The sequence below is a fragment of the Protopterus annectens genome, chromosome 13.part0 (assembly GCF_019279795.1).
Source record: "Protopterus annectens isolate FY-2018-M chromosome 13.part0, PAN1.0, whole genome shotgun sequence".
Lineage (NCBI taxonomy): Eukaryota > Metazoa > Chordata > Ceratodontiformes > Protopteridae > Protopterus > Protopterus annectens.
Genome location: NC_056747.1, coordinates 1242272316 through 1242287182, shown reverse-complemented (window position 1 = coordinate 1242287182; position 14867 = coordinate 1242272316). Strand labels below are relative to the sequence as shown.

General features: G+C 40.3%; 1 protein-coding gene across 2 annotated transcripts in view; it reads right to left on the bottom strand.

The window, feature by feature from the left end:
* Positions 1 to 14867, bottom strand: part of LOC122788230 (abl interactor 1-like) — a 276722-nt gene that overhangs the window by 135874 nt on the left and 125981 nt on the right. For both annotated transcript variants that reach the window (XM_044055264.1, XM_044055263.1), the window contains 2 exons: positions 11641 to 11732; positions 10844 to 10954 (listed from right to left, as the gene is read on the bottom strand). In XM_044055264.1, the coding sequence (XP_043911199.1) occupies positions 10844 to 10954; positions 11641 to 11732 (203 nt within the window). The remainder of the gene's footprint in view (positions 1 to 10843; positions 10955 to 11640; positions 11733 to 14867) is intronic.

Here is a 14867-nt window from a genome sequence, read left to right as displayed (position 1 = left end):
CTAAGAGGAATAAATTATTGGTCTGATACATTGATGTATGTTATTTGTGTAGGAACAACTGAAGTGTAAGCACCATCTGACAAAGGGTTAATAGGTGCGTAAGATCATGTTATAAGAAGTATATTGAATGTTATTAGTCCTTACACAGTATTATGTAAATGGGCTATATTACCAAGGAAGAGTCCATTTTTGATTATTTTTTTTTATATTTTACAAAATGCCAGGAAGATTTATAGACCAGACTATATAAAGCTTTTTGTCATGCATAATGTTATTTATAAAATGACTGAAAATGTTTTTATAGTGGTATGTTAAAACATATGTACTTTACAGGAGGCTATTCAGTCAGCTGTACAGTGGCTATATAAGATTATGTGTTTATTATTGACTGGCCATCTATGAAAGTTTGTCTGCTTATACATGTGTTATAATGTGGGCTCCAGTTAATACTAACATATAATGTTTTTCTCTATATACTTAAATTGTGTATGATAATATAAATTGTATTTATGAAGCTGTTGTTTGCAAATGTTTTATTTTTTCAACAATATGTTAGAAGATGTAAACAATATATAATGTTATTTGATTAAACATGTGTTTTTTATCTGGTTGTATATCTATTATCAATTGACTAATTCAAAAAGTGCTTATTTGGTTATTTTTATGATGACAAAGGTGATTTAAAAATAGTGTTAAATCGGATTTTAATTTAATATTGGTACGTAAGTTGTTGTATCTTTCGGCTTTTCCCGGTTAGGGGTCGCCACAGTGGAACTCCGGTCCGCTAATGATTGGCAGTAGAGTTTTACGTGCCGAGTTGCTGGCTCTAATGCACAACCTTCAACGAAGGGACGCCCATTCATGCATGTCTCCACACAGAAGACGCTCTAGCTGAGAATCGAACAGGACAAGTCTTACTGTGAGGCGACAACGCTACCGCAGCACCACCACAGCAGTATTGCTACGTAAGTAATGCATCAAAAAATACTGGCTTTGTAGCCAGTGGGGAGTGCATGATTTCAAACACACCTCATTGTTTTTCTGGAAACACTACTTGGGCTACATGGCATGGAAATAGACGGAGATGATGAAGATGAATGGAAGAGACCTGAAATATTTAGTTTTGAGGATGACATTTCACAACTTCAGACTGTAGCATCTAGATATAAAACAATCCTAAATGTAACTATTAGACTTTTCTTAAATGTATGACTATAAATTTAATGTAGAGAAGCCCTTCAAGTTGTACATTTTAACTTTCATACATTTAGCAGAGTGTCTGCCAGTATTACACTCGTCTGGTTTTACTCTCAGTCTAAACCTGGGTCAGAATAAACATCTTAAACACACTGTTAACAAGACCAAGTAAGTGTGTGTGTGTGTGTGTGTGTGTGTGTGTGTGTGTGTGTGTGTGTGTGTGTGTGTGTGTGTGTGTGTGTGTGTGTGTGTGTGTGTGTGTGTGTGTGTGTGCATGTTTATCCAGATGGAGTAAGCTTTCAACAGGCTCCACACACAGAATGGGATTAGTAAAAAAATTCCTCCTGTCAAAAGATTTATATCCTTTCACTCAAATACTGTTGTTAATGCATGCTGTATACATGTAAGAAATGTATTACTGAATATACATGCAGAGATAACCTAGCAATTTGTTATCAGTGAACCATATCCTGTTGCAGCAGTACTGAATTAAGGCAAAATGCAGTATGAATGAGATGAAAATCTGTTCTCAGACAGTACACATGCCACAAACCTATTTGCAAACCTCCAGGGTACTTATATGCAAAATATAAGGGCTCAAAACTACCATTGGAATGTAAGGCTAGGCTTCTTAAGATCCTCACAGATCAATAGTCTAGTAAGTACCTATGAGCCTTTGAAATTAGACACGGGCAGATTATACTTTAAGGCTTGTAAACAATGGATGAGAGATCTAATGGTTAGACTACTCCTACCTAATAATAAGGCCTCTATTCTAAGACAATTCTTCATCATCTCTCCTTTTTTATTAACAGTAGCTTATTAAGATGCTGGACCATTTGGGTTTTACTGACAGTGATTTCTCCCTGTCCTTCTCTTTGAATCTACCTGTAGTGTAATTCTAAGCTTCTTCATGTTTCTTCAATGAAATGCACAGCCTCATACCCATTCAGCAGTGCCGTGGGAGGATACCGTTTTGCCCAAGATACATGTCATATGATTGAATGGTTAAAACATTGATCCTCACTTCAGCGAGAAGACAACATCGAATGTGTGAATCATAAATCATATTAAATCTGACATCAGCGAATTTCACCACATCGAATAGCAATAGGTGGAATAAAAACACAAGTGTAGCATTATAGTAAAATCAAACCTTCAAATAAATTAATGCTAGAGCCAGAGTCGATGGTACTTCCCAAACTAGATATAAGGTATAAAAAAGAATAGCAATACTTGGCCAACAGCTGCTCATAAATTAGAAAGCATATACATATTTACTCCCATCATGTTATACATACCATGTTCTTCTTTTTTTCGGCTTTTCCCGGTTAGGGGTCGCCACAGCAGAACTCCGGTCTGCTAATGATTGGCAGTAGATTTTTTATGGTGCCGAGGTGCCAGCTCGACACCCGTCCATTTCAAGCATGTCTTTCGAATGCCACTCGACCACGGGGAGGACATGCAGACTCCACATAGAAGACGCTCCAGACAAGAATCGAATGGGAGAACCTCTTGCTGTGAGGCAACAATGTTACTGCTGCACCACCGTGGCTTCTCGTCATGTTATACATACCAAAAGTAATAAATAAGATGCTAAAATTGCAGCTGTTTGCCAACTATTGCTATTCGATGTGGTGAGATTTGCTGATGTCAGTTTTTGATGATTAAGATGTTCGATGCTCTCATCTCGCTGAAGTAAGGTTCGATGTTTTAATTATTTGATCATATGACATGAATCCTTTGCCCATTAGAATAAGATAGCACAAATACAATCTTTTCCTAAATATAAAATTATGTATTTTATGAGTTCATCATCCCTATCATTTATGACACACCTTTTGGGAGAGCATGAAACAACATATAGGTAGACAGGCTTTTTTGTTTAGGTATAGGAATCCTGGTTGTGATATTCTTTAGATTTAGACTATAGGCAGATTCAAAAAGACAGGCAGAGGAATTGTCAGTTAAAGTCATATTCTCCAACAAAAAAAACTATGTTTAGTAAGAAAAGATGATATGCTGAAAAACTGGATTAGAACAGAGATGATGTGTATATGAAATCTATATATCTGTCCTCATGTAACTTTGTTATGTTGATTTAATATGGGTCTATATTATGTTATGAAAAAGCCATTATATCGGACGGCCTTTCGTCGACCCATAAAAGTCGAACTCTTATAATAGCAAAAACCAGAATGAGCGAATTCTTTCCCTGGGAAAGACATCACTAGCCCTACCATGAACTACACACTACTTTAAACATAACAAAGTGGGGGGCTTCACCCTCCAAACCCCCACATGCCCCCTTACTAAACATACCAACTCCGAGATCATACTACAGTGGGGAAAAGGGCAAACTCACAAGGATGGCCAAGTGGTATATTTCCCAGGGAAAGAATTTGCTCATTTGGGTGTTCGATATTATAACAGTTCGACATTTAGGGGTCGATGAAAAGCTGTTCGATATAATGGCTTTTCGATAATGTAATATACACCCATTTAATATTACATATTAACACCACTAGCAGGCAACCTGTTTTTAGTAGCAGCAGCCTAACACTGGGACACAATTCCTAAAAATATATGTACGATCTCAAAAAAAAAAAAAAGAAGTTATGTTCTTACCATAACGTTCCATCTGTGTTGCTGATCTTCATTCAGTCTTGACTGTTGGGTCTCAGTTCCATCCTTGGAACTGGCTTGGCTGTTATATCAAGCTCACACCAGCCAGAAGCTCTCTGGCTAAGGCTATCCATAGTGCCTCTCTTCCCTTCCCCTCAGATCAAGTTTTGCCCATAGAAAGAAAATGGTGGAAGCTTTGTCTGAGCAACTGTCCTACTATGAAACCAGGAGTAGTTCCAAACCTCCAGGAGCCTTTGGAGGGGGTAGGATGGAGCGTTATGGTAAAAACATAACTTCTTTATCTAATGTTGTCAATCTTCATTTATTCTTGACTGTTGGGACAGAGTTCCTAGCTACTTTATGTCCCGGGAGGCCCTACGGAAGGATGTTTATGAGCATCATAGAGCCAAAGGATGCTCTTCCCCCTGGAGACCATATCCAGTTTGTAATGAGTGATAAAGATATGAGGTGTAGCCCAGCTGGCCGCTGCACAAATGTCATCCATAGAGGCTCTAGAATGAAAGGTTTCTGAAGTGTAAACTGATCTGGTAGAATGAGCCTTGACCTTGGTTGATAAGTTCAGGTGATTTAGGTCATAAACAAATGTAATGCAGTCTCTCAACCATTTTGATAAAGTAACTTTGGAAACTGGTTTACCCAGATGAGTACCTGAAAAAGACAGGAACAATTGGTCCAATTTACTAAACGATTTCATTCTATCCAAGTAAAAATGTAATTGTCTGTGTATGTCCAGCAAATTCAAACAATATTCTACATTGTTTAAGAAGTTTGGGAAGAAAACTGGTAGGTCTATAGATTGATTAATATTTGAGTCTGATTAGTTCTAAGTGATACTCTCTCTTTGTGAAAATGACATATGGACGTTTCACACACAAAGCCTGCAATTCTGATATTTTCCTGATTTACATGATGGTTACAAGGAATAAGGTCTTCCAAAATAAAAATTTGATATCACAGGTGGCTGCTGGCTCAAAGGGCTGATGGGGCAAACTTTGCAAAACTAATGTTAAATTCCAGGGTTCAATGGGTTCTTTAAAAGGTGATTTCAAATGTAAAATACCCTTTAGGAAGGTTTTGCAGAGGCGATGAGACATTAATGAAAGGTCATCAAAGCCATTATGAAAATTTGAAATAGCAGCCAAATGAACTCTAATAGTAGAAGCTGAAGCTTCCAATTGGAATAAGCTTGATAAATATTCTTATTAATCAAGGCTGAAAATGGGTCACTTCCTTCTTTGTGAGACCAAAGCACAAACCTGTTCCACTTACTAAGGTAAAGTTTCCTGGTGGATAGTTTATGAGAAGCCAGAAGTATCTTTTGTACTGAGGAAGATAGATTATTCTGCCTGGCAATTACTGGAAGTGGAGGTTCCAAGCCATCAGCTTGAGACTTTGTAGGTTGGGATGGACCAGTCCCTGGGGATGAGACAACAGGTCTGGAGTTGGATCCGTGGATGATGAACTAGATGAGACCAGAGAAAGGGGATCCAGACTTGGTGGGGCCATAAGGTGCAATGAGGATCACTTTGCTTCTCAACCACTGGGCTTTCTTCAAAAAACTGGGAAATTAGGGGAATGTTGGAAAGGCGTAAAGCAGTCCTGGGGGCAAATCATGTAGGAGAGCATCTCTCGGGGACTTCCCCCGAGGGGGACAGGGCAAAGTAGCTGCTGCATTTGTGGTTTATGGGAGAGGCAAACAGATCACAGAAAGGCTGATCCTATTGATGACAGATCTTCATTGCCACATTGGTATTGAGAGACCACTCGTGAGGTAGGAGTATGCATCTGCTCAGTTTGTTAGCGATCATGTTGGAATTCCCCGGAATGTGTGTTGCTATCAGAAAGTGGTTGGAGGCGATTGCCCATTGCCACACTTTTGGGGCTTCCCGACATATAGACCAGGATCTGGTTCCCCCTGTTTGTTGATGTACCAGACCACTAACATGTCTGACTGGATAGCAATTGCCCTCGAAGGGAGGGCAAATTGAAATGCTTGTAATGCTAAGAGCACCACCCGCAGTTCTAGGATGTTGATATGCAAATTGGTTTCTAAGGAGGGCCAAGTGCCTTGGACTGTCTTTCCCTGAAAATGCACCCCCCCCACTCCATCAGCGATGCATCCATGGTCACTACGGCCTTAGGCTGGGAGGGTGAAGTATAGGTCCTGCTTGCATTGGTTGGTTATGCAGATTGGGTAGGACATCGGGTGTGTTAACATAGACCACTGTAATGCCAGGAGCCATTGAAGCAGCCTCCTGTCGTACCTCGCCAGAGGAAATAGGGTGATTGTCGCTGCCATGGACCCCAGAAGTTGTAGGACTAAATGAGCCAAGACTGTGTCTTGAGAGAATGTCACTTGAAGCTGTGACCTCAGCCTTTGCAGTCTGTCAAAAGGCAGAGCAGCCACACAAGATTTTGTGTTGAATGTTGCTCCATTGAATTCTGTGTCTTGTGTGTGGGATAGATTTGACTTTTCGTTGTTTATTGAAATGCCTAAGAAATCTGCCAGCTTTAGAATGGAGCCCAAGGCATGAAGCAATAGATGTCTGGTGTGGGTGTGGAGCCAGTTGTCTAAATATGGAAACACATGGAATCCTTGTAGCCTTAGGTGAGCTGCTACCACTGCCATGCATTTGGTGAACACCCTGGGGGCTGTGGTGAGACCAAAGGGCAGTGCTTAAAACTGGTAATGACTGTCCAGCAGCCAGAAGTGGAGATATCTTCTGGAGTGCTTGTCCATTTTTATGTGGTAATACGTATCCTGAAGATCTATAGAGCACTTCCAATTGTTTTTCTCCAGGAAGGGAAGGATCGACTGAACCATGATCCTCCGAAATTTTGTCATTCAAATGAACTTGTCCAAAACACTGAGGTCCAGAATTAGCCTCCAGTCCCCGTGTCTTTTTTGGCACTAAAAGGAATCTTGAGTAAAATCCGGACCCTATCTGGTCTGGTGGGACTGTTTGGATGACTCTTTTTTGAAGCAGCATTTGGATTTCTAGTGCTGCTGTATCCCTCTGACTGGGTAGAATATCTGGGATTTGTCTAAGTGGTCTTGGATAAATATTGAAAGGGATATGATAACCTCTGGTAATTATGGTCTGCACCCAGGAATCTGATGTTATTGCATGCAAGGCTAAGTGGTGTAGAGATAATCTTCCCCCAACTGCCTCCAGAGGTAAGCAGTCAGGCCATCTCTCAGGAGCATTGGTAGGGCTGTCCAGAGAAAGAATCACTGGAGCCCTGATTACACTGGCCCCCTCTGCCATGGGAGGGGCATCTTCCTGATGAGTCCCCCCCCCCCTCTGCCCCAGGAGGAAAACTCACCATGTGTGTCCCGAGAAGGCCCTTGGAACTTCCTGAACCACATCTTTCCACCCCACTGATACCTGGAATAAGGTCCTTGAGGAGTGGAAAAAAGCATGCCCACAGCAGAAAGGGTCTTTCCATTATTCATACACCTGGCTAATGTGTCTCTGAATTTTGGGCCAAACAATGAGGTAGTATCAACTCGAGCATTGACAAAGGAAGACTTGAAAGGGTCCATGAAGTCACTTAAGCACATCCAGATGTGACACCAAATGGCAAAGCCTGTATCTGCTGCCCTGGCCATTCCTTCGGCTGTATGTGCAATAACCCACATGGATGAGTTTGATATTGATTCTAGGGTCACAAGCTAGGAGGCAACCTTATCATGTATCTTATCAGACACTGCCCCTGCCAAGGTCCCTGAGAGCTCAGTTATCAGGTCCCTTTGAAGACGGGTGAAATGTGCCAATAAATTCAATGACTGTATGGCAAAGGTCATTGAAGCATAGACCCGCTTCCTGAATCTGTCCTTCATCCGAGACTCTCAGTTTGGAGGATTGACAGCAGGACTGTCCTCTGCGAGTTCCTTCTTTGTGGCCTCCACCACCACCATAGCATCTACCACTAAAACTTTAGACCAGTGGGGCTGCTCTTCTGGTGTAGAGAGAGTTTTGTCCAGTCTCCAGGGGATTGGATCTATACTGTCAGGGACCTTCCAAACATGCTGCATGATGAATTTGACCAATTCAACGGCAGGTGGGGTCACCCAAGAAGTAGAAGGTCAGGGACAAAAGCCTGCAAGAAGACAGATTCCTCAGAGGAAGGTTTTGTGGGCTTCCAATTACCCCTCTGTTTCAAGATTTCCAGGATGTCTCTAAAGGAGACATCTTTAGGGGGTGACCATGGGGACTGTATTCTCAGTGAGAGATTGTTCCAGATAATCTAAGTGCTTCCTCTTCCATGACCTCTTACAGGATGGCTCCTCAGGGGGAAGGTCTGAGGAGGACTCCGAAGAGACTGTACTCTGCAGCAGGGTGTCTTACTGCTCTTGTACCTGCTTCCCTGATGTAGCAGATTGTGACAGCTGTGAGCCAAAGGAAACATAGATATGACACTTTGACATAGATCTTGCCAACTGTGAGCCTGCTGAGGTGAGAACTCTCTCCATAATCTGACAGGCAGGCCTGCCTGAAGAGGGATGGGAGCCCAGAACTGAGAGGGACAACATTAGAACTAGGGCCACACCCTGCTCCGATGATCTCACCTTCAGAGAAGGAGCCCTGAGATGACTTGGAACTGTCAAAGAACCAGGAACTGTAGACAGAGCCATGGAAAAAATTGGTGCCAAACTAGGGGTCCCAGAGCCAGCAGCCAAGTCACGGTCCCATGGGTGGGTAGGCTCCAATGGAGCCGAGGACCACAGAGTGGATTCTCGAAAGAAGGTGAGGTCCACCATCAGTACCAAAATAGTTGGCACCAGGAGTGGTGTCGAAGTCAAGGGCTCCAAAAGCTGGGAGAGTTTGAAGGAGGAGGATAAATTGGAGTCCTTGGAGAGTAGACCTTGGCTCCAGATGGGAGGGAGGCCCTAGATGGGACTGGATGACTTCTGGCCACCAAGAGCTGATCCACTAACCTAACTACATCAAGCTCTGAAAGGCTCCTGGTGGAATGAATAGACATCCCTGAGAGTGATTCTGGACGTTCAATAAAGGGACTCAATTGTTGACCTCAAAAGGGGTAAATAGATGAGGAGTACTTAGTCCTCTGAAAGGAGTCAACCTACAGCACTGCAGTCGGCTGACCAATGGTTTGTGCTAGAGGGAAAGTGACCGGTATGACTGAGGGAACTATTGTTGGTACCGAGAGGGTCATAGGTACCGATGAAGGGGTCAGTACCGAGGTGAATTTTGTTGGCTCAGTAATAGTTGTCGGCACCATGGGGGAAGTTATAGTAGGCTTCAGCACTGAAAAGGTTGTAGGTGTCAATTTTGAAACTTTAGGCTTCGGTTCTGAGGAAGAAGCCTGGCCTTTAGAAGATTTTAAATCAAGAGATTTAGGATCCGCTTGAACCGAGTGACTCCTCTTTTTTGCTTCTTTCTTGGGAGACTTTGATGTCTCTGCCTTAGACAAAGCCTCACCGACAGGGCATTTTAACAACCCCTTGAGCTTGAGGATTAATTTGTTGTGCCGCTCTGCAAGGGTCCAAGCAGTGAAACCCTTGCAGAGTTCACATGGTGGTTGGATATCTAAATGTGGCACCCCCAAACAATACACACAAGAAAAATGCCCATCCGAGTTGGACATCTTTTTATCACATTCCTTACACTGCTTGGCTCCAGTTGTCCCCTTATGCTTTTCTGACATATTTAAATACAAGTAAAAAGCACATACAGCAAAAAAAAAAACCCTCCCCCCCACACATACAAGAAGTAAGAAAAACACATTTTTTTAAATAAAGATTGTACAAATAATGGTAACTAAGAAAATACCAAGAGGAGGTAAAGAAGGGTGAAAAAGGGGAATACCAACGATGGTATTAAAGAATTACCCGAGTTAAGAGGGAAGGGAGGGGCCTGTACCAGTGATGGTAATGCAAAAAAAATGCCAAAAGGTAAAAAAAAAATGAAAAAAAAATTAGCACTCCCACACAAAAATTATTACTAGTAATCAGGAAAAACTAAACAAACGAGTAGTTCAGAGTTAAAGAGATAAGGTTTTAGCAAAAATATTTATGAAAAAGCTAGCACTTAATTGAGAGCATGGCTGACTTGACCTAAAGCTTTATGAGACAAATGGGATCTGGGGGAAAGGAAGAGAGGCACCATAGGTAGCCTTAGCTCGAGAGTTTCTGGCTGGTGTGAGCGTGATACAATGGCCGAGCCGGTTCCGAGGATGGAACCGAGAACCAACAGTCAAGAATGAATGAAGACTGACATCAGATCAAAGACTTTATTAAGAAGTTAAAGCAAACTCTGCTTAGGAAATGGTACTACCCACATAAGATTTAAAAAAAAATCTTGTCATCTATGTCACACAGTATAACATGTACATTAGTCTTAACTGCTTTTGTTATTAACTTTGAAATGCAACTTCATGACACCATACAGATATATCACTTTATTTTGAAAAGTATAAACATATATATTAATCTTTGCATACACATAACACTCTTTCCAATAATACAGTAACTTATGCCAACTTCTTTTTCTCCTTTGCTTCCTATTACTCACCTGCCTTTGTAACAGTCTAACCTTTCGACTCCACAAACTACTAGTTTACTACTGAGCCTTATTTCTTAGTCACTCCCTTCCATTAACCTTTTTCTACACCTCTCTAAAGCACTCTACTACTAATCTCTTTAAATAGATTAATATCTAATAGTATATTATATTCCTTTGTACACTTATTTTAATGTCTTAAGTCAATTTTTATTGGTTGTAAATATTACCTCTTATTTTACAAGGTGTTATGACAACACCTTCTTTTATGTGACTTATTACTATCAAGGTTACGCTCTGTAAATAACTCACTTTTCTTTCTTTTTTAATTACATGACATGTCTGTTTTTTTCTGTGTAATATATGGTTTCCAGTAAGGCTTTTCTGATAAAAAGATGCAATCAATCAACCAATCAATCACTAAATAAACAAAGAAATACACAAATAAATAAATAAATAAATGGTGTCTTTACCTGGTGAAGCTCCCATCTGAAGAGTTGGTTGTGCTGCTTTTGATTGTGACAGTCATCTTAGCTTCTGGAATTACTGGTGGCTGAACTGGTTCTGGAACCCGGGCAGTGCGCCTAAGAACAAAAGAACAAGGTCATATTTGGCACACTTTGAGCAGATGAAGAACAATAGTGTCCTGACCGGGCAGATCCTCATATCTATGTATGAGACCAACCTCTGTAGTGTAAGAACAATTTAAATGAAATTAAATTTAATCTGCAAATATTTTATAGCATGCGGTTTACTGAGTTAAACTTTAGGCATGTCATGTTTGCTTGGTCAATAACAGTCTAGTACAGATTATGTAATAAAATATTACAACATCATATTGTTAACATGAAGAATGTAGTGCCTATTGTCAATTCCACTTTTCACTTGTGTAAGACCAGTCTAGCTAAAATCACAGTTCCTGCATAGGTAATATTATAATACAAGGTGCCTTGTAAAATTACATGCATTTTAGCAGGTTAGTGCAAATACAGTACTCCTAGTTACTGCTAAAACATAGGAACAAGATAAAAATAGATACATGTTGCTGTACTATAACGCCTTTGCACGATGGGCTCAAGGTAAAGCCAAGGCCTTCTATCACTGGTGGGACTGTGTCTAACAAAACTTTAGCAAGAAACTTTGGGCTAGTATTTATTCTGTTTTTACAGTACTTAGAACTTGTGGATTAGTTGAAAGGGTTTTACTATGGCCACACTTTTACCACATAAGCAGGATAATCACACACTCATTTTCTAGGACTAGAACTTACCCTGCTGATCCTGGAGCAGGCGTTGTCTGTAAAGATGTTGTGGAAGCTTTTCTTGACATTGTTCCTGTTTTTCCTAACTGTGTAGCTGAATCCTATAGAGAAAAATAAATAAAATCATTCCATATGCAATGGTTTCAGTAACAGTGTTGTCTTCACTATATCTTTTCCTGAAATAGAAATGTTTAGGAGGTAGCACTGTTGTTACTTAATTTTTGGGAGGTAAACAGTTGTTTTTATCAGGTACAAATCTGCAAGATTATTCTGCAGAGAAATGTCAGAGGAGGTAAAACTCAGTAGTGAATTCCGAGAACATGGAACCAAGTTAAAAACAATTTCTGCCCAACTAACCTCTGTGTCCTGTAATCAGGACACTAATGAAAACACATTATGACAATAAAGACCACATTCATGTAGTCACAAGACCATAACATTACAGCAGAGCAAATGGCAACAAACAAATCTGGATACCTACCTGTATGACTGATACTATAAACGTTAAGCATTTAGGAAGCCATATATGCTAAATAATGTACACGATCTTCAGGGTTTAAATACATACTGTTCCATTATTTAATATAATTGGCTGCACTATTTTTTAACTATTGCAGTTACATAAAATAAAAAATATACTCTGCACGCGCACACACACGCGCACACACACACACACACACACACACACACACACACACACACACACACACACACACACACACACACACACACACACACACACACACACACACACACACACACACACACACACACACACACTCTGGCAGTTGGTACAGAGAGTTAAGGCTGTGAACTGTAGTCTCTCTGGAACAGGGTTTGATTCCCTTAGCCATTATTTGCTTACTAAATGACCTTAGGCAAGCCACTTAATCCAATATAGTTCAGGGGCCACTGTAAATTTGGCTAGGCTCTCCAATGGTCCCCTGTACTGCAGCCTAGTGGAACATACCTGCATCCACTCAGTGGTTGCTTTGTTGTATTTTTACTGCTACTTTTTTGTAAAAAATATCATATATACATTTTTTTAAATAAATAGCTACTATTTGTTCTGTTGGGATCAGTTTTCTCTATGTATGTGCAGACTGATTAACTCCCACACTGTTTCTTTCAAATTAGGTAGCACATTTTATGAACATTCATACTATTCAGATTAGTATATAATAACCATAGTATAATCTTGTTGCATTGCTTTGATATTGCAGATGAGCACCACTAGGAGGCAGCCGCCCGTTTTCAGCCACACACACTGGCACATAATTGCTAAAGGAATCTGTACCATCTCAAAATACAAAGACTTTATCAACAAATTAAAGCAACGACACTATCCATGCATTAAGCAGAGATTGCTTTAATTTGTTGTCAAAGTCTTTGTACTTTGAGATCATGCAGATTTCTTTAGGAATTGTGTGCCAGTGTTTGGCTTTTGCTGAAAACAGGTTGCCCTCTTCACAGCTACTACTTTAAGCTCACCCTGTCTTCTTTGTTATCCTGACCTCTGTGACAGCCAAGATCACTCTTCTGATATTTCAAATAACCTTCTGTAATTTCTTTATATTGTGCACCATATGTAACTTGCATTTGATTTACTGCTTGCATTTCATTGTGTCATTTACATTTCTGGGATACTACCCTTGAGCGTGCTTTTCAACTTGTTAGACATTGAAAATAGGTAACAAAGGCTCTTAAAAAGTAGATACATCTAACCAAAAATCTGAACGACTAATTTGCATAAAAGTTGAATACCAAATAGCACATAACACTTTTCAGTACCAGCGGGGTTTTAGGATACTATTCAGAAATACAAGTTTAAAAGCTGACAGTGATAACAATGGTGAAAAATATATGCATGCTATCAAAGACTCAGTGCATAAGCTGTAGACTTTAATGAATGCCATTGCAAAAATTTACTAACCTTGCAAAGTCATTTATGTTTGCTTTTAAAAAAGGGAGCTGAAAAATGTGGTTCCTCTTTCTTTAAAATATTGCTGTCGCCAGTAATTTAGTTATGTGTTTTAAACTGTGTTTTAGGGAATCAGAAAATCATGTGTAGAGATAAACTGAGCATAAAAACAGGAACATATCTTCAAAAATAGAAACAGCATAAGAAAGGGTGAATCAAGTCAGAAAATAAGTATATACCTCCAAAACAGGTATACTGAGAGGTCTGCTCTTTAGGGTGTTGTGCTTATTGTATATTGTGCTCCATCTTTTTGGTGATGGCAACTTCTATTTAGTTTGATGTGAAAGTATTTTTGCTAAAATGGTTATGTATTCCATCTTATGCAAGCTACCTACACAATAACCTATTTTTATAATTCATTATGATAATATCCCAGGTGCTTAGTGAACTTACAGGCTTATGTTAATGCTTAGTTTGATTATATTTTACTTTTTACAGGCAAAGTTGCTAAAGTAGTTTTTCAGTCTTGTGGCTGTTACCTAGTGTCCTGTTCTGTCCATCTTCACTTGTACTGTCTAGTGGTCAGCTCATACAGTACTTTTCATAGGTTCATAGAAAAATACTAGGCTATCAGTCTACATGTTATTACAAGTTTAGCCAATAGCCAGAGGTTAGAATCAAACCCTGTACTTTGCATCTGTGAGGTAAAGGCCTTAACCATTATGCCAACACTTTTTCCCCTTTGACACTCTGTCTCTCTGGATACAGCTGTGCTGATTTGGTGCCACGTTCCTTGCCGTCACACTGATATACAGTCCCTAACTATTGTTTTAGCAGAGTTTTATGCGAGTTGTTTGCTGACCTGTATACTTCTGTAGGGTTTGATTATGTCTGCCATGCTGTGAGTGGTACCCTAGCCCCCTTCTGTCTGTAAGACTATGCCATAACTCCCATTGTTTGTGTGGTAATTAATTTTGTTGCTCCAAGAACAGAACAGAACAGAACTGATCTCTTCTCAACAAGGACCACTGGCTACCACTCCGGCACAGAGCTGATCTACTTTTCACATCCCTACTGTTTAAATTCCTTAAGTAAGATTCATGCCCACAGATTTACCATAAGAGAAAGCATCTCTACACCAGCTCCCTACCCACCCACGAGTAACACATGCAGCCACAGCTTCTCATTGCTAGGACCCAAGTGATGGGGAGTCATTCCATCTTCTATAAATCAGGAGGCTACTACTGTCCCGAACCTCCACAACAAAACTTAAGCAGCACCTGCCACAAGCACCCAAATGGCAATGCCCCATAAC